The 21,355-nt window shown below is 35.1% G+C and overlaps 1 protein-coding gene across 1 annotated transcript; it reads right to left on the bottom strand.

Moving 5' to 3' along the window:
- Positions 1–1,178: 1,178 nt before the first annotated feature.
- LOC123701709 (phosphoinositide 3-kinase regulatory subunit 4) lies at positions 1,179–21,144 on the bottom strand. Its single transcript, XM_045649216.1, has 28 exons — positions 20,834–21,144; positions 20,213–20,393; positions 19,730–19,900; positions 19,128–19,316; positions 18,722–18,810; positions 18,023–18,232; positions 17,292–17,748; positions 16,415–16,607; positions 15,458–15,567; positions 15,109–15,217; positions 14,661–14,809; positions 14,172–14,315; positions 13,743–13,859; positions 12,494–12,628; positions 11,930–12,008; positions 11,545–11,621; positions 10,833–10,963; positions 10,496–10,590; positions 8,811–8,945; positions 7,625–7,700; positions 7,330–7,425; positions 6,944–7,066; positions 6,450–6,560; positions 5,051–5,217; positions 3,975–4,133; positions 2,791–2,948; positions 1,862–2,028; positions 1,179–1,465 (listed from the first exon to the last, which is right to left on the bottom strand). The coding sequence occupies exons 1-28, from the start codon at positions 20,923–20,925 to the stop codon at positions 1,252–1,254; spliced, it is 4,134 nt and encodes a 1,377-aa protein (XP_045505172.1). The 5' UTR covers positions 20,926–21,144; the 3' UTR covers positions 1,179–1,251.
- Positions 21,145–21,355: the final 211 nt, after the last annotated feature.

Genomic DNA, 21,355 nt, shown 5'->3' with positions numbered 1-21,355 from the left:
AAGTGCGAACCCAAAACTACAAATTTGCATCGCATCGTAAATATTTATTATTTGCATTGGGGTAATTCCGGCGAACGACGCGTCGGGGTAAATCGTTAAATTAATACGATGTACGCTAATATTTTCAATCCTATATATCTTCTTGATATTCCTACTATAGGTCACAGAGCTTTAGGTACTTACAATAATTTAGGGATGCTCTAAAGCGGTATTCTCAATTTTCCGGATTTACCCCACAACCGAAATTCCCCCAATGCATAATACACCTCTAGAACTTCCGATCTGAAACGCATAAACTCTGTTTTACCTATTTTCTCTTTTAAAATCATGTCAATTTTTCATTATTGTTATTGATGAGACCAAGAAATTTTGTGTGCGCACCAAAAGCGCAAACATAATTTTAATTTAAAACATACATACGTACAACAACTATATTTTTTATTGCTACTTTAAAATAGCACCTTATACAATCTAGCCTACAAGACTAATAAGTAATATTAAGTAAAATTTTAAAATCGCTTAGTGTCTGTTATGGAGCACAGAGCAATTAGGTATGTATTATGTTATGGAGTACTGAAAAGGCTTTGCTGTGTTTTGTTGTTTGCGTGTGATTTGGGACACTTTAATGGTGGGTTCAAACGCTTGCGTTCAAAGTGACATTCAATGAACACAAGCACGGGCACAAGCATGTAAACATGTTGATTGTGCATGCGCCCGTGTTTGTTTGTTTGTACCGTAAGCACTCGGGCTGCTTGACACGCGTCTGAACGTACCATAAAATGCGTAAATGTTTTTCTGTCTGTCTTATTGTTTGTCTTACTTAAACAGCAGATATTTTTGAGTTTAAGTTTTGTGTTTGGGGATAGATAGGCTACTTTTTATCGCTGAATAATATCTCATTCCCACGCGACGGGATCATTTGAACAAGCTCTGGAATTGATAAATTCCAATAGATGGCGCTATTTTAAAATGTGCTACGTATGACGTCGGTTAATTTTGCTGGACCACTTGTATGTACACTAGAGTGAAATAATGTACAAGAGTTCGGAGTATCATTATCATTATAAAGTATTAGAAATATTTCCAGTTTATATATAAATTTTTCTTAGAGAAATATTTAATTCCTAATTAATTTGTCTGGCGTAAATTAGTATATAGGGCAGAAATAAAACACCAAATAACCAATAACAATATATTGCACATATATACATATATCCACATTGGACAATTAAAAGTACATCACAATGAGCTCTATTTCCAGACGTTTATCACACCGTCCGCGGACGAACTGACCAAGTAGCATTTGTTCGCTTCTACGAGTGTTATGTCCGTGATCGGTGCGGTGTGATAGAAGGACCTTGATTCTACACTTCTGTAAACATTATCTTCAGCGAGAGAGGGAGGTGTGGACGGGTTCGATTTGCAGCACTCTTGAATTACTGTTGTCCCATCGATTATTCTACTCCTGTAACAGAATAATATTTAGTTTTATAGCATTCAGAAGAATAAATATTTTTTTAATGCTGCACTACAAATAAAGGACATAAAATATATCAATATTTTATTTCTATCATCCTAAATGTACTACTGTATAAGGCAGAGAGACAAAGTTTTATTTTATTTAGACAGTAAGGTGGTCCTTCGAATCGGATTAGAAAATCAAATAATTATATCGAAAGATAAGAAAATCGATCATGAGAAGATCGATAATAATTGAAAGCCGCAAAAAGCACCGAAAAGCCGCAAAAAGCTCAGAAAGTTGGTGCCACTCACACGCCCCATTAAAGTTTAGTTATGACAATTTCAATGCGGTTCACTTTTTTTAAGACTTATACCAAATAATTGTCCCTACCCTACTCACCTATACTTGGGCGCATGATGCTGGTCGTGAGGCGCATGGACCAACACGTGCGAGTCCTCCGGCTGGCGCAGGTCCCACAGCCGCAGGCGGAGGTCCGACCCGCCTGTTATCAGGAACCGACCACCGTCACGGCTCCCACTGTACGCGGCTGATATGTAGTGGGAAGCCTGTAACCAGAATTGGAACTTAACACTATTGAATGTCGTTAACACTATTTTAATACATAACTAGCGGTTCGCCCCAGCTTCGCCCGTGGTACCTACATGTTTACGTTTTTTTTTCATAAAAACTATCCTATCTCTCAAGTTGGATCGAACTGCACATGTTGTGCGAATTTTATTATAATCGGTTAAGTGGTTTAGGAGTCCATTGAGGACAAACATTGTGACACGAGATTTATATATATTAAGATGATCATCAGTTTTAAGTCAGCATCATAACAATTCTTCACTTTCGTTCGTTAATACAACATCCTGATCACCATTTATTAAACACTACTATCACAACAGCTCCTACTGATCACCGTTTATAATATTTATCCTCTTTTCGCAATTCACCATTCTCATTATCATGATCACCATTCAACACCTCTAACATTGTTCGTATTGGAAAAATGACTCATGTTACGTGTGGAATACACGTTTATAATTCTAAATGTGTTATGTATATTAATTATCTAGTGTGTAGTATGTAGTTCGCAGCGTGCAGTATATGCAATGTGTTTTTTTTTATTATACAGGAAAAAAACACTGTTAAGTATCTCAGGTCATGAACTGCGACTTGGTATGTCCATCCCGACTAAATAACCCTCTTTCTCTAGCCCATATCCCCGCGGGATGGCCGTTAGGCTTTGTATGCAATGTCTGTATTGTGTTTAGTGTAACAGTGGGTGCAGTGTATGATGTGTATGGTGTGTAGTGTACACTCACCGGTGCCGCATAGTGCAGCGGCGGGTGCGGTGCGGTCGCCGGCCACAGCGCGTGCGTGCGGTGCGCACTTTCCACGCACCACGCACCCGCGTCCCGCCCCCCCACCGCCCATACTGATGACCCGCGACCGGAACCGACTATGCGACGGATTCGTTCCGCTGGTGATAGGACAATATATCGTCATCAATCATCAAGTTTTACGTGAAGGATCGGCATCACTTAAACCGCGAACATAAAAAGCTCGTAACCTGTTGTGGTCAACGTAAAAGAGCTACAAAGTGAAATTCGTGTTATAGCTAATGTAATCTCAACGCGTTATGGAAATGAAGAAATGCTACAGCGCGTTCTGAGCATTAATTTGCTGACCATAATGCCGGTCACTCATATTCGCGCAAATATACTAAAACAAAACTGAAATTTGAAAATGTTTGAATCGAACATTTTTATTGTAGAATCAACATCATGTAGGGTAAAAGCGGGATAGATGCCCCACTTTTTGAAATAGATAATAAGATAATAATATAGTTTATTTCTTATTCTTTCATAGACATAGACATGGACATATTCATTATAGTTTTGTTCACAAGTAAAAAGTATAAGTGTCACCCTTGTGGTTTCATAACTGCATAAGGAACGTACACTTAGACACTCACATAGACATTTCGCTTCAAACGCACACATGACCACGTGTTGTATAAAAGGCAGAAGAAAGTCATTTCATTATTTGCGTTATTTTTTATCTCAATTTTCATGTTATAAAATCAGACATCGATTAAGTCATTAATATAAATTACAAATAGACGTGGTTCTAGTACGGCACCCTGCGGCACTCCATATTCTTTGCATGTGTATGATTCTATTGGTATGTCTATTGTGCTTTACTTTTATTTGTTTTGTGGTCAAAACCACATTATTTTATATTTACTATGTAAGTCCAAAATCAATCTTACACAATACTACCTAAACCATGAACTTCTAGTTGTTTGAACACTATCAAAAGCTTTTGACGAGTCAAAAAATATAACAATATGTGCAAAAAAAATTCTACACTATCGTCATTGCCTCTACTGGCCCATCGCATTGTGAAGAGGGCCCACAACACGCAAAAAATTTTTTTTCAATTTTTTCTAACTACCCTCAAAATCTTTTATTTTTATTTTTGCTAACTACCCACAAAAACTTACAATTAGGATGTCGAACAGTAGTGATTGGCAGTTGGAAGCGCAGATCCCACACGCATATAGCGCCACTAGAGGTACCAACGGCGAGGAAGCCCGCACTATTCGCGTACAGACAGGTGTATACGCCTTGTTTTAGATCGCCCTGTAGTTTCCACGCGTTACCTGGAAAGAATTTATTATTTATTGAAAAAAAGGACTCGCTTATATAAATAGTGATGAATGATGAAGTAAGTTCTCGCTTATATAGTGATGAATGACGAAGTAAGTAATAAAACAACGATAGGATTGAATTAAATAGACAGTTAAATTAAATTTAGACAAGAACACGAAAAACTTTTTTATGATTGTTAAATCATACGAAAAAATTTGCAATAAAATGGAACCAATCGTCTTTAATAGTCATGAAATTAAGAATCTTCAAATTGCACTAATTTGGGATCGGAGTGTACATCAACTTTCATACAAAACTCATCTTATAATCCAACACTTATGTATATTTTTGAAGAATAAAAAATTTAACTATTCTAGGTAATCAATGCACAATTTAGAGCTAGCGCGCAAGAGCAACTTTTTAACCGACTTAAAAAAAAGGAGGAGGTTATCAATTCGGCCGGTATGTTTTTTTTTATGTATGTACACCGATTACTCCGAGGTTTCTGAACCGATTTACGTGATTCTTTTTTTGTTCGATGCGGGATGGTGTCGAATTGGTCCCATAAAAATTTTATTCGGATAGGCCCAGTAGTTTTTATTTTATGAGCATTTTTGTCTGTATTTGAAAATGTTGCAAGTGCAAGTTTGAAGTCGGTTGTTTTTAACGCAGTTATTAACTTGTGTCTCCGGAACTATTTTGTCTCTCCCATCAACTCTATGGGGAGTTGCGTGGCTACGTGCGCGCACTTTCTTACTAGCCCATAGAGTTGATGGGAGAGACAAAATAGTTGCGGAGACAAAAGTTGCTCTTGCGCGCTAACTCTTAATCACTATCATCAAACACGACTTAGAATAGGACAAATATACAAAATTCTAGAAAAATCATTTATTCAATTAATATCTATTATCTACATTCTACAACATACCAGGCGCCCTCAAATCCCACCCCACGATCGTAGCATTGAGCGTGGCGTATGATATCACGCCAGCGTGGACGCCACCTGCGCTTGCGCATGAAACGCATCCACCTTCCACATTCGTTTCTAATTGACGGCATTGAGATAGCGTCATACGAGATGAGCCTGTGTCTAGCCTGTTTTGACAAAAATACGCATAAATGTATAAAGTCTCGCCTCGTGATCGAATTTTTTCTATTCTTTATAAATTTATATTTATAAAGCACTAGCTTTCCGCCCGCGGCTTCGCCTGCGTTTTCAAAGAAAAACCCGCATAGTTCCCGTTCCCGTGGAATTTCCGGGATGAAACCTATCCTATGTGTTAATCCAATTTTCCCTCTATATGTGTGCTAAATTTCATTCAAATCCATTCAGTAGTTTTTACGTGAAAGAGTAACAAACATCCATACATCCATACTTACAAACTATCGGCTTTATAGTATATGTTAGATGTTAGATTTGAATGCCATTAAACCAAAAATATAAAATTCAAAAATACGCATTTTAAAAATTTCGTCCTTCAAGTACAATAAAAAACGTGTATGCCGTAAAACGGGACGAGCTTCGAATTTATGTCCTTTGAGTCGGAAAACAATAAATGACAAAACATAATAAATAGTAGTTATTAATTAATGACAACTAAAATTTGGTCCTTCGAGTCGAAAACATATTTTTTTACAAAAAATACACATTTTTTAATTTAAATTGGTTTTGTGCACAATTAAAAGGGCAAAAACACCGTATTGTAGCGTCATTTAGCCATTGCGTTTCTTTTTACGTATACAATTTACCTAAACAAAAACAAATGTAGGTATTGTGTTCATCTTCTAACACGACTTTTTTTGCTTTTTTCACAACTAGCTTACCGCCCGCGGCTTCGCCCGCTTTCTCTAAAACCTAATAAATTATATACTAAAACCTTCCTCTTGAATCACTCTATCTATTAAAAAAAAACCGCATCAAAAACCGTTGCGTAGTTTTAAAGATTTAAGCATACAAAGGGACATAGGGACAGAGAAAGCAACTTTGTTTTATACTATAGCTATGTAGTGATTACGCTTGCTTGAAAACGGTAATAGTGCATTAATATGATGATGATTAAAATAAATACCTACCTGATTTCAAAACTAACTTACCTTCATGAATATTATTTACTTATTTAGGTAGTTTATGTAAGTAGAATAAAAAGCATACCTACCTCACCTACCTACCTACCTACCTTACCTAACTCAAGCGTAGAGTGAAGTGTGGAGTGAGGTACCTTCTAGGGAAGCGCATTTCATCTAAGACCACATCTCAGCTTAACATCAGGCGAGGTTGTGGTCAAGCGCTTCCCTATTACCAATAAAATAAAAAAAAACTAACTTACCTTAGAACAAAAATAGATCCCTCTTGAGTGGCTGCTACTAAAGAGTGACCTCCCTCACACGCCGCCAACGACATCACCGGACCCGCACTCCGGTTGTACATTGCTTTTGACCTGAAATTGAGTATCAATTAATAAAAAAAATGTTTTGTTAATAGATATAAGAAAAAACAAGAGAGTGTGAGTCCACGTGTCAGAAGTGAAACTTCTTTGGCAAGATTCAAAGATACCAAAATTGTCGTCTTACTCTCTGACGTGACGGTATTGCCATGACGCGACCTTGAAATTTTATTCTCAATGTGCCATAAACTATAAGTTTGCAAGTGTGGATGTCTCAAAAAATTAGTCAAAAATATTTTTGGCTGGCAGTATGCGTCCTTTTGTCCGCATATAATGTGTGTGTGTGTGTGTGTCAATACGTGTATTTATGCATGCGCATGTGTGCGTTTATACACCTATATAATTATTATGTGTGTGTCTGTGTGTATTACACTCACTTATTAACATATGCGTGTCCCTGTAACCTTGCCGCGTCCCATAATCTCACAGTGCCGTCGTCTGAACAAGAGCCAAAGAACGACGGGTGCGCGGGTAGTCGCACCATTTGGTTTACGCGCGCTCTGTTGAGTTTAATAGAATATAAGTTAGTTTTTAGGTTTTAAGTGGGAAATAAACAAAATAGAAAATAGCTTCAGTACTTTTTCGTAGAAATTATTAAGCCTCAAATCTATCTATGTACTTGTGGATAAAAAGAAAGGTAACTAGATGACTATGCGATTTGAAATATTGTTTTTTTTTTTAACTAGACTTGCTGGACTAAACGTTAAGTTTAGCTCAAATAAACATATTTATTTATTAACATAGAAATAATAAAAATTCATACTTATGTTCATGTAGATAGGCAAGCAATTGATTCCCAGGCCGCCATGTTGGAGGCGGTATTAATTCATCACTGCTTTCTATCGTAGCATCTTGACTCCTATATAAAAAATGAAAAAAAAAAAAAACTTAATAACTAGCAATTTACCATTTATAACTATTTTGCTTAGAAACAAATAAACTTGAAGGAAATAATTTTTTTAGACAAGTTTTTAGGAAATTATTAACCTATAATTAGTTTTTTTGCCTCCTGATCCATCCCTGTTTTAATTTACATAATTTACATAAATATAACTTACCTTAAAGACTTCTGAAACTTCTGCTGTGTACGAGTTATTAAATTCCTCAGTTCAACTCTACAGGGTGCCATACTATCTGGAATTCCAGAATTTATGATAAATTTATACTTCTACCCTCATTTTATGATTTTAATTTATAATTGTGTTATTCATAAAAATTTGATATAGAAACAATTCAGATACATATTTATGTATTTATTGATTAAGAATTTTTTTTTGTTTACACATTTTTCTGACATAATTTCGAGATGTGAAGCCTTATGGGGTTTGTACTAAAAAACAGTACTCACAGTCACACAGACCGCGTTTGCTATTCGTAAGGAAGACAACATAGCTAATTACAACCAGACCAAAATAACTTATAACTATGTTAAAATACAAAGGCTAGTGACTAAAGACCGATCTTTTTGACAACAAGGTTCGGTTTAAAGAACTTTATTTATCTCATATACAAGAACAATAAAATATGATCTTTTACAAATATGAGAAATAACAATTTTGCAGTTAGTATAACACAATCAGCTATCGAGATTAGTTAAGTATGTCTTTAATTTATTTTTAGAAATAGTAATTGATGAGGATTCTTTATTTGCCTAAAGGCAAGCTATTGTACAATTGTGCTCCCTCAAATCTTAAGTTTCTCTTAAAAATTTCAAATCGGTTCAAATTAAAAATCATTCATTAGTGTTTTCGAATATTTCACACAATGAAATCTAGTACTAAAGCACAGAATACATAATAGCAGCTAAACGCTACAGAACGGACACTCTCCGCCTCCCGCCAAAATTAAACACTTACCTCACCCCGCACGATCAGACATGTTATGGTACCCATTTCCCCGCAAGGACGATACCAACGACGTCTTTAGACGAAACGCAACGAAGATTGACAACATTAATCAAATTGACTTAAAGCAATTTTATTATTTTGGATTTGTGATTATCGTTTTTCGTAGAAAATGGTTAGATATTGTGCTGTTTACGGATGTATTTCATCAGAAAAACGCGAATTTTTTTTTACGCTAGTCACAAATGTGCCAACCATAAAGAGTTTACACACACATTTGCAGTCTCTACAGTGTGACTGTCAAAACTATAATTTTGTATGGAGTGTCCGGGGTGTGACTAAAGCATCACACATCTCAAGATAAATACATTTAAGCCAAATTATTGTAAAAAATACTCACATTGAACATAACTAGCGCTGTGCCCCATCTGCGAGTGTGTGGGCGCGGACGCGGTGACGCTCGCGGCCACACTCGCGGCCCCGCCCACATTGCCCAGCGCACTTGTGCCCACCGACTGCGTTATTGAGTCCGGCCCTGATATATTTATTTATTTATAACACTTCATTGTACAAAACAATGTAGGAAATGTGGTACAAATTAATGAGGTACAAAAATTTTGCACAAAAGGCGGCCTTATTGCTACACAGCAATCTCTGCCAGGCAACCTGGTAGGAAAGGAAATGTGAGAAGAATAATAAATATTATATAGTTTTAGAAATATACACGGGGGCCGGGTTAAATATTAGTGCAATGTTATAAGAATGTACTGCGATTAAAAACAACTGCCTAATTGATGTAGATAGTTGATAACAAATCACAGCAAGTCAACGACTATTAGCAAAGTGAGGGAAGTTGCGTCAAAACGTCGTATAAACAACGTCTGAACCCCTAGGCACGATTCGTACGAATGCGCCACGATTCAAAGGAAAGCGGCTTTTTATAGTATTCGACAGCAAAGCATGTTCGGACAGGAACAAAAATATTAAATCAAAATTTACGTCTAACAAACTTAAAATGAGTCAAGGGACACCCGGATTAGAGCGCAGTTCCTTTCTTCATGAGAGAGAGACAGGCAGAGAAACACGCGCACACCGCGCGCAAAAGTGACATTTTGCAACAACTGTAGCAAAAAGGACCGTTTTGCAACAACTGTAGCAAAGTGTCGTTGCAACTTGTTGTCTTAATTTTGTGAGGTCTCCTTAATGCCGGCACTACACATAGGCCAACGCGTTGGCAAGCGCGTTAGCACATGCACTTGTCCAATGTGTAGAACGGGCGTTCGCGCGCTGGTGGTAGGTATTTGAACGTTGGCCAGCGCGCTCGCGAGCTTGCCGCGCGGTGTCGGAAACATCAAAGGACACTTGTCGCAAGCTTGGCGCACCATCCACACATTGGCCGCGCGATCAGTTTGACTGTAGCAGCGATCAGGAGTGCACGTTTTTTTCTTGCGGCGAATTAACACCTAACTTGACAAAATGGCGAACAATATGAGTAACGAGGAAACATTTAAATTTATTGAGCTCTATCAGAGTTAAAACTGCCTGTGGAACCCAAAAAATAAGTACCATAAAAATAAAAATGTTGTATGTATTAAAAGTGCCAAATAAATAAGGTTCTTGGACATGCCGTTTTCCTCACAATGTTTTACTTCACAAAGAGCATCCTACTTTAATATTATTTTAATATTATAAATGTGAAAGTGTGTTTATTTCTTTGTTTGTTACATCCATTTTGAATCCGTCCGCACATTGGCTCGAACCAAACCATACTGAACGACCTTCCAATGTGTGGATTACTCACAAGCGCGTTTGCAAGCGCACCGCCAGCGCGCTGGCGAATGCGCTGGCCTATGTGTAGAGGCGACATTATATTTATTTGTCGTACCTGAAACCTTATTTTTTAAATCTTTTATTTATTTAGGGATTTTTGTCCAAAAGGACGATGACAATCCCATCGTACCTTGTACAAATATTTCACAATTAACGATCTGTATTATATTTATTTGAAATTTAAAGTTGAATAGCATTCAATTTGATACCCTGTATAAAATCAAAACAAACATAACATTCTTTATGAAAGCTTACCTTTACCAGCAGCCATTTCATGTGTCTGGCCGAACATGTGCTGCCATTCCGTGTTCATATGAGGCTCGTGTGGTATACCAGGTTTTGGAGGTTTCCTATCAACAAAAATTATTTGTTGATAAGCTAATTACTGATTATTGAAATAATGTTACAATCCGGCTCGAAGGACCAAGCGTACAAATTTTACTGTACATACAATATTATAAAAGTTTAATCAATAATAAAATTACATTATATTAATAAGGAAGGATTACTAAACATTAAATTATTGCAACTTATTAAGCATTTCTGTTTAACCAAACTACCCTCATTTATCACAAATTTAACACAATCTTACCGATTCTGCGTAGAAGTGTACATTTTATCAGTCACATTGGCCATCGTGTCTCCTACACCTGTATCGAGTTGCACGGAACGAGAGAGACCACTCCGCGATAGTATGAGACGACCTGGCGCTTCTGTTATATGCTGGAATTATTTATTTTAATAAATAACCATATTAAGAATTCATGACTACAACGCAATACTAAGAGCTAGCGCGCAAGAGCAACTTTTGTCTCCGCAACTATTTTGTCTCTCCCATCAACTCTATGGGCTAGTAAGAAAGTGCGCGCACGTAGCGACGCAACTGCCCATAGAGTTGATGGGAGAGACAAAATAGTTGCGGAGACAAAAGTTGCTCTTGCGCGCTAGCCCTAATAAGTATATTTTCGATTATCAATACGTTGGATAAATGAATTCTAAAAATATTATGTTCGCCTGAAATTATATACGAAACACTCCAATTTCTTATTCAATAAATACGAAGCATTGAAAATTTAGATCCAAAATCGAATTCAAAATCTACGGAAGCTAGCCATTTAACAGTTTTTATACATTCGGATTGAGTTTTAAAATAGACAATTTGATAGAAATGATGATCGTAATATATTAATATTGAATGTGAGATATTTAAACATTTGTTAAACTCACACACACGCACACACACACACACACACATATACGCAAACACAGATTCACTAAGACTTAAATAATAATGTAGAACTAACCTGTGTCGCCGAGCTTTGTATTTTAATAAGATGAGCGCTCATTGCTAGTAATTGATTTTCTACATGCTCAGTCATACCTGTAAATACAACATCACTACATAGTATAAAACAAAGTCGCTTTCTCTGTCCCTATGTCCATTTGTATGCTTAAATCTTTAAAACTACGCAACGGATTTTGATGTGTTGAGTGATTCAAGAGGAAGGTTTTAGTAAATAATTTATTAGGTTTTAGACAAAGCGGGCGAAGCCGCGGGCGGTAATTTAGTTATAATATTTGACGTGATTTATGTGACAGATTAAAAATAAATATAGACTATTAATGATTTAGTAGTAAATGGTTGGAAGAAATAATAGATTTAAAATAAAGTAATAAGTAATAACATACCATCAGATGCTAGTCGTCTAAATAAATTCTTGAGTTGTTGTCCCATTTCTGAGTATTGTGGTATCATGCCTTGCTTTACCTGAAAATTAAATATGAAATACTGTAATCCTAATAGAATTGAGATGCATATTAACATTAATTCATTTTAAAAGTACAAAACAACACATCTGTTAATCATTTTTTCATATTATAACGTTCCACTCTGTATACTACATATGAACATCGTTTAACTTTGTAAAAATAGTAGAAATCCGGCTCGAGGGACCACACTATACATGGTGTCCCACCGTCGGTGTATCGAGCCCGAAGGGAGTTATTATTTTGCATACGCTGAGTACGAAAAACATAATTTTTTTTTATGTAAAATTTCAAGGTCGCGTCATGTCAATACCGTAACGTCATGGATTAAGGCAACGATTTCGGTATCTTTGAATCTTGCCAATGAAGTTTGTCTTCTGACACGTGTGCTCGGCACACACGGTCTTTTTTTCTAAATAGATTCATCTTAGCACTAAATAAAGATAATTTGAATATAAATCCGAAACAGATAGAAAAATAACTTACCCGTAATCTAGCATTCTTCCTTTCCCGTAATGTTTGCACTAATCTATCTACATCGCCGTGCCTTAACACAGCGTCTAGAACTTTCCTAGGTATCGGTTCCGCTAGACTCTCTAGCAGTAGTTCAGCTCTTTCTACCTGAAAATTTGTATATTAGCTTTAATTTATCTATGGCTGACTATTTTTATTTAATTTAATTCTTTATTTATATCAGGCAGCATTGCCCATATAGTTATTCTATATATAGTTATTCTAGGATTAGTAAAACTACATATACTTAGTTTTAGATTTTAGAGTTACAAGCCAGTTTTTGTGGATAAAATTATGTACATTATTGAGAACTTTTGTAGTATTATAGTCGAGCCAATTTAATAGGCAACATTTGACGTCTATCAATTTTATCTTCGAAGAGATGTAACTTGCATAACAACATCGATAAAAGTTAATTAATCGATACGGATTTGAAACATTTGTCAATCGAATTTATTAATTTATGATGATTTTTATTCACAAGTAATCAATGCATTCGATTCTAGATGTAAGATTTCGATTTTTAGAGTAACATCTCTGGTATTTAAAAAGAAAGAAGGTTTATTGACACAAAATTGTAGCGACGTCAGTTCTTCAATTCAGAAATTGTTTATTATGTTTAGAATGGTTTATCAGTAAAATGAAATCTTAAAATTATTTGTATCGGTCATTATTATTATAAACATGTAATCGTAATTTAAAAAAGTTAAGCAAATGTGCAGTTCTAACAAAACGAAATATCATGTTGTTCTATGTCGTCGTTACTAGGTTACGTTGTTGAATTTTGTTGAACTGTCAAATGTTGCCTATTAAAATGGCCTTACTATAATTCAAATGGTTATAAATTGAGGGTGTTTTGAAAATGACATATTGCAATATAGTATCAGAACCAAATATGATAAATCTGTTTTTCAATCAATGTGTATTATATTTAACAATGCAACGTAAATATTGGTCATATATTGACTTTATATTATATGAGCTAGCGCGCAAGAGCAACTTTTGTCTCCGCAACTATTTTGTCTCTCATATCAACTCTATGGGCTAGTAAGAAAGTGCGCGCACGTAGCCACGCAACTGCCCATAGAGTTGATGGGAGAGACAAAATAGTTGCGGAGACAAGAGTTGCTCTTATCAACATTTTTTTTTACCTACCCATATTTTCAATGAAAACGATAAAGTCATAAAGAATATGGCAATACAAAAAAGTCAGAAATTCTACCTGTATAAGTTTATGTTTAAGGTGCGGCCACACTAGCGGCAGTATTTTGCAGTTCACATCTATTGGGTTTAGCAGATTCGCAACGCATGCCACTAGACCGCATACTTCATGGCGTATCTGTAAATTTGAATAATTATTATAAACATACAAACGAATAAAAATATCAAGTATTAATTAGACTACCCTCTCTAACAAAAATAAGTTTTCTTTTCTGTTTTGTGAGACTGGGACAAAAATTCATTATATCTTAATTTTAGTTGAATTTAGTTTTTTTGTTAACTGTGGATTACAAAAAACATAGATAAAAACTATTTTAACAGAATATAACCATATTATACTACTTTGAAGTGATAATTCTAAAAAAATATGCTGAAAGCTAAAAAAATGTATGAAACGCATTTCTTGTCATAAATATTAATTTAAACTTACCCACAAATTAGGATGAGCCAAATAAACAGCGCTTTCAGCTAGAAGCGAACATAGTGCTTGCTTCGGTAAAAGTCCTAATTCGGCTAGACTGCTGCTAGCTCTTATAGCTTTTGCAATTATCCACTCTGATGGGTCCGTGAGACCCTGCAAAATACAAATAATATTATAAAGCTGAAGAGTTCGTTTTTTTATATGTCTGTTTGAACGCGCTAATCTCGGGAACGAGCGAACGACCGGGCTCAGTGGCGTGCCATGACTGAGGCCTATGTCCAGCAGTGGACAAATGTAGGCTGATAATGATAATGATGAATCTCGGGAACTACTGGTCCGATTTGAAAAATTATTTCGGTTTTAGATAGCCCATTTATCGAGGAAGGCTATAGGCTATATATCATCTCGCTAAGACCAACAGGAGCGGAGCAATGCGGGTAAAACCGCGGGGTACAACTAGTTTCTCAAATATAACGGAAAAAACTACATGTTTCTTACCTGTTGCAAAAGAGGCAAGAGTATAGGTGCAGCATGTTGCCCCACATATGCAGCAACCCCAACCACACGTTCAAAGAAACACCCTCGGAGGGCCACTTCCTCTTTATCATTGAGGAATGTCACCATGTGAGAGAGGATCACGTCGTTTGCTAGAAGAGGTTTAAAAGTTAAATGGATATATGGCATTGAGGTTAGATCTAGAGCTAAATATATATTGAAAAATAATAATTAATTGATACTGAAGCAACTATGATACAACAGATATGCCAAAAAATTGCCTCAACTGGCTTCTAATATAATCGAAAATAAAATATGAGCTTGGGCCAAAATCAAATTGAACTTTTGTTGAATAAAAATAATCTCACTTTAAAAATAATATCTAGACATTAAACTAAAGTGATAAAACAAAATAAAAGTAGGTTAATTAACTGGTATAATAAAATCAAACCTTTCTGTTTCCCAAAGAACACGCAAAGTTTGGTGATACCGTTTTCAACTAGTGCCCTTTTCACCACTGCTTGGGAATCTGTTAGGAGATACGACACGGTGGATCGTACCTGTAACAAATTGTGTATTATGCTTGTTATATTAAATACTTTTCACTTCGAACCAATATAATATGTACGTAGGCCAAAAAAATCTATATAACTGCAAAATAACAATTCAATGCAAATATGAACTTTATCCTGTTAGTAATAAGGATAGAATTAGCATAACTCTAAGTAAAACATTTTTTTAACTTTAAAGACGTTATATTACATTCGACAAGACCATAGATAAAAATACAGTAGACTCACCATTTCATGTAGAGCAGACAATTCGGTTTCATAGTTGATGTTGGCAGCTTCCTTGTCTACCATGTTTTGAGTTTGATCTAAAAATCGAACCGCTGTTTCTGCCAATTTTGCTGTTAGGAAAATATAAAAATTATATTAATTGTTAATAATATCTTGAACCTTAAAGTCAATTTTTGTAGAGGTTTTGATCTTTGTTATAGCATTTCGTGTGTACGCGTCACTTTTAGTCCTTCGAGTCGGATACGAATTTATAGATGTATTTCTAAAACAATTCCATAATTAATTAACCAGTATACAATTATTCTTGGGAGATGACAAACAATTTTCACAATACAGGGTGTCCCAAATCCCAATGTTGGTATACTAATCTCAAAGGTTATATAGTTTTACATACGCTGAGTGCGTAAAAAATAATCATAACATTCTGGACGAATTTTATGTACTCACATAAAATGATTTATTTTTGTGATTATGTTTTCATAGACGATTAGCGAAATGGCTGTGCGAAGAAAATACATTTTTTTTTATTACAAAAATTTGTCTTTAAAACCATTAGTTTGAGCTTAGTACATTTACTGTGGAACATCCTGTTTAAACAATTTTGCTAAAATTATTATTTGTTAATCAATGTTCCTGCAATATGCGCGACTGCATATAATCAGCCAGATTTTCGTCGATGTCGATAGCTTCATTCTTAACTAGGTTGTAAGATCGAATCACTACATAGTATAAAACAAAGTCACTTTCTCTGTCCCTATGTCCCTTTGTATGCTTAAATCTTTCAAACTACGCAACGGATTTTGATGCGGTTTTTTTTAATAGATAGAAGAAGGTTTTAGTAAATAATTTATAAGGTTTAAGTCAAGGCGGGCGAAGCCGCGGGCGGTAAGCTAGTTCTTTATAAATTTATATTACAATCCTGCTGTGGGGGGGACTGCACACAGCACACGCACTCACCGATGTTGTTGGCGTACGCGATGCGCACCGGCAGCGCCGGGTCGGAGGCGCGCGGCGCGAGCTCCGGCAGGATGTACTCCGGGAACACGTTGCAGTCCTGCGCTGGGAGGGAATGCACGCACCACACGCAGCGCGTCACGCACCACACTGCGGCAGCGCGGACGCGCGCTTCCGGTGCGTGCGACAGATATATCTATGTTCAAAAAAAGAACATGCTTCAATTTGTAATAGCATGATGAAAGGAAGGTACATCTGTACCTAATATATGTTTTTCAATTTGTAGTGGCGTGACAGACGTACTTAGGTATATATCAAATCAATACAAACATACAAATTGATCGTTGTCTATCGCCTAAATCAGCAAATAGAAACAAACTCACAAGTCTGATTTTAAAAGAACACAATTCAATTCGTGGTGGTGTGACGTACGTAATACACATTTTGCATCAAAAACCAACAATCCAAATCGACAAACTGTCGAATTTATTGTTGTCGCCGAAATAAGCAAATACTACAATGTCCTAATTCTGATTTTATTAAAATACCATTAACGCATGTTGTAAATAAAAACGAACCTTGAATAGAACCTTGTGGAACACCCATTAGTAATACTGAGCACGGCGTAATTTAGCCTTATAATGAAACTTTAGGATTCGATTAGAGAAATAAGAAGCTATCAGAGCTTGAGAATTATTCTTAATATCAAAACAATGTCCTTTTTTATACATTTTTGTGTACGACATAATCGAAAGCTTTAGAAAAATCGCAAAAAAAAGCACGTATTGTTTTCGTTTTATTATATAATTACTTTTTCATTCTTGTTTAATATTGTAGTTGGGTTATAATATAACGAACTAAAATCATTAAACATACTCACAATATAAGGCAATATCCTGTCCAAAATAGTTTCCGAACTGGAATTCTCACACAAAAGCTGTAATATTTCCAAACACTGCAATTTCGACGTGCAATGATGCAAACCTCTAATACACGACGTGACGAGTGAAGTGATCAATATCAACCCTTCACTATCCGGACCTTTTTCAGGTCTTTCCGGCTGTTTTTCCACTTCTTCCTCAAAATCTGTCACATTCACGGTCATTACTTTAAATTCTTCCTTTGCTAATGTGTCTATTTCAACCTTTTGAGTCTCTGTGGTCTCCTCGACCAGGTCCTGATAGTTTTTCTCGTCGGAGGGTTGAGTGAAGATTTTAATTATGTTCTTTATGTCTTGGTGGATACGGCTTATTTTCTCGTCTGCGGGTAAGATGGGTTGCGCTGAGAATATCAGCATGTACGATTGTAGGAACGAATAGAAGTATTCTGGGAATAACCTGCAATACAACTTATTGGTTGACAATTATTCTATAATATATACTTTATACTTCTGTAAAATATTTAGTTTTCAAATAAACATTATCACATTTTTCTCGTAAATTTTCACTCTGAAAAATCCCATAGTAAAAATATTAATGAAATATTTATTTACAGTCACAGAAGAATGACTTATAAAATTCAGGATTTAAAAAGAGAAATACACTGTATAAACCTATGCTTTTTTTCTGATTTCAAAATTTTAACTACTTATGATCCTATAAAAGCACTCACTTGCCCCTAGCCTCGTCCAAATAAATCTCAGCGCTTTTCCTATCCTTAGGGTTCCGTTCTGTCATAGACCGTAGTAGTTCCTGCAAGTCTTTATCACAATTCTCTGGTAATTTCATTGTCGGTGGACGGTCTTCTCCATTACGATACGCTAGAAGACCTGGCAGGTCTAATGCTGGAGTACCTTCGTTCCAGAGCTCTAGGAGAGCACAGCTGTAATATAAAAAACGACGTGTGGCACTCGGGGACTGCCGCGGTAAAGCTATTGCATGCTATGCCTTCAAGCCACATCTCCGCCCGTCGGAGTGGGGAGCGTGAGGTTTTTTCGTTACGGAATTTCTCGATTCGGTCCCCGCGCTCAAGGCCCGCGATAGAAGCTATGCAATAGCTTAAAAAGTGAACCGCATTGAAATTGTTATAAATAATATGTTTAGGAATAGAATATATTTAGGAGGAATTTTTTTTTTATGAAAATCTGGATTACCGAGTATATTAAAAAAAAATGTTGAGCACATTCATATAGTGAGACAGCTTAACTACTACACTCTACAGTAAATGAGGAAAATTAGGCTTATGCGACTTCTTGTATTATCTTTAGGTATGAATTTGCATGTATGTAGATAATAACTTTTCATTATTTTACCATTAAATAGTTAATAGTGACCAGTAAAAAAATACCCCTAAATGCATAAAAATACTTACCCCGTAGAAAATATATCCATACTTGGCACTAGCTCGCCAATTTTACAAGGCGATTCACTGAGCAATAATCCCGCCATTTTATCATCACCCTAAAAATATTTTCATAATATTAAATGCGTACGGATCATCCAGACTGTATATGGAAAACTAAAGTAGATAAAAATACGTCGTAAATAGTTGTATTAATATTATAATAAGTAACGAATATTAATAAAAGTTTTTTTGCAAGCAATATGCATGAAGTTGGGAAGTAAAAATACATTTAAAAAAATTATACTTTGTTGTTTTTTTTCTACATTTTTTACGTAATCAATCATTCCATATACCACATGTGGTATACTACAAAATCAAACATATTGACAGACCTTGATTGATTCCTCTGTGTGTTTTTACTTAATATACTCACAGCCTGTCTATTATGCGGATCGGGAGCTCGTACAAATCTCTCCGGAGCAACATAGCACAGTCTTCTTCGAGATGTATCAAAGAAATAACTAAAATCAGCCGGGTTATCATCGGGAAGGAAGGTTGGCTTGAATGACGCTATGTCTGTGAGTAACACCCATAGCCAGGATGTTACCATTATGTTTTCTAGCTGAAAATGTAAATTTATCGCTTTATTATAAACTAAATCTTAACTAACACAAGAACTAACTTAATAACTGGCAGGCTGATATATTAACAGATAAAACCCTGATTAGATCATCCAAATATAAATTTTGCACCATACCTCTATAATATTCTGTGTGAGACTGAGATATAAGAAAAGCTTTTTAGAAATTTACAAGAAAAATTTGACTCCAACTGGTTAGCGTTTGTGTGTGTTGTAAAATCAGCCTTAAAGACGTCTTTTTATGGTATATCTATTGAGGCTTTGATTTTATTTTAAATATCAAAATCAAAAATAAATTAAAGTGCAATATGTATGTATTTTAAATACGCAAACTTCTTCAAAGATATGTACCAAAATTCAAGGCAAGATTCAAAGGTAACAAAATCACCACATACCTTAATATCACCATGACAAATACCAAGTTTATGCATCCTATGTAGTGCATACAACACTTGAAATGTGATCCATTTCTTTTCGAGCACAGTGAGGAAGGGACGTGTGGACATTCTGTCGTAAACACTGCATTTACAGTATTCTCTTATGAGCAAGCCTGCTTTGTCTGTTAGCTGAAAGTTTACTTTTTTTTGTTTAAATGTATAGCAAACATAGCAGAAACATTTTTATGTAAGTATATATTTTATGTATTGAATAAGTAGTATTAAGTTTTTGTAAATGAAAGATGATACAAATATTATAAAAATAAAGAAATACCTATTTTAGGACTAATAAAAGATATCATTCTTCCCTTAAAAAAATTATTTCATTAGAACTATTTTTTCTTTTGGAAAATATACATACAAAATATCAAAAAACTTCCTTAGTGGTGAATGCTAAACAAATTAACAATATACTTGTACATAACACATAAAGTTACTCACAATAACCCTCTGAAACGGTAAACAATTGAATGCAGAAGCCAGCTGCTCTTTTATTTTCAATATCCTCTCCTTATGTTCGGCTAACGGCAATGAAGGATCATGTATAGCAAACACTTTGACCACCACCAAACCTTCTCTGGTGCGAGCTCTGGCAACTTTGAAAAACCTTGTCGAGCCAAGGCTGTGATTAAAACATACATTAAAATTTAAATGTGTGTTGTTATGATCTAGTTTAGTCTTGGTTGAATATGAAATTTATAATGAAAAATCTCTCATATAAATGGGAATTATTTAATATTTAGAAAGTCCCAAAATAGTTTAATTTAGATTTAGGTTTTCTATTAGAAAAACTTTTTATTAAATGTGTAATACATCTACAATAAGCAAAAGTTAATTTGACTTGGGTCTATTGCATTAATATATAAAAAAATAGGTCAATGTTTTATTTTAATGGTGTAATTGGATAATGAATAATAATTTAATCTACATAACAACAGTAATAAAAAGGACAACAACGTATTTAACATCGGTATAATACAATTAGGGAACTATGATAAATATAGAGCAAAAACAAAGCAAGAGAACAAAGAATAAATACATTGTAATTAACACTTCACATACCTTTGGTCAAAACAGAGGTCGACATGATCACTCAAATAGTGCTCCACAGGATAGATCTGCGAGGGTGCTATACCCACAAGTTGATTACCCATTTCGTTGTTTCAAAACATTTAATTAATTGCAATGACTTCCTTCAAATATCTATTTCATCAAAATCGAAGTATTCCAATTTATCACAATAGGCACAGGTGTTCTTTTTTCTAATGAATAATAAAAATAATTCCTGAGTATGATTACTAATCTAGACCTAGACCTAGAATTTAAAATAAAATTGCATTATTGCATTTTCGTGTTTTGACTTTCGCCAGAAGGTAAACGGTATTTGACAAGTGACATAGACAGAAAAGTGACAGCTTTCAGCTGTTCTAATAAACAATATAAGCTGCTATTTTATCTAACCAAAGTTATTTTCACCTGAAAAAAAAACTCAATTTACAGAATATCTTCAATCTTCAATCAGAGATACATGAAATTAAGTATGAATAAAGCTATAATAAAGAGATGTATTATAAACTTAAACTG

The sequence above is a fragment of the Colias croceus genome, chromosome 22 (genome assembly GCF_905220415.1).
Source record: "Colias croceus chromosome 22, ilColCroc2.1".
Taxonomy (NCBI): Eukaryota; Metazoa; Arthropoda; class Insecta; order Lepidoptera; family Pieridae; genus Colias; species Colias croceus.
The sequence above is the reverse complement of the archived record's forward strand: the minus strand, read 5'-3'. Positions and strand labels throughout refer to the sequence as shown.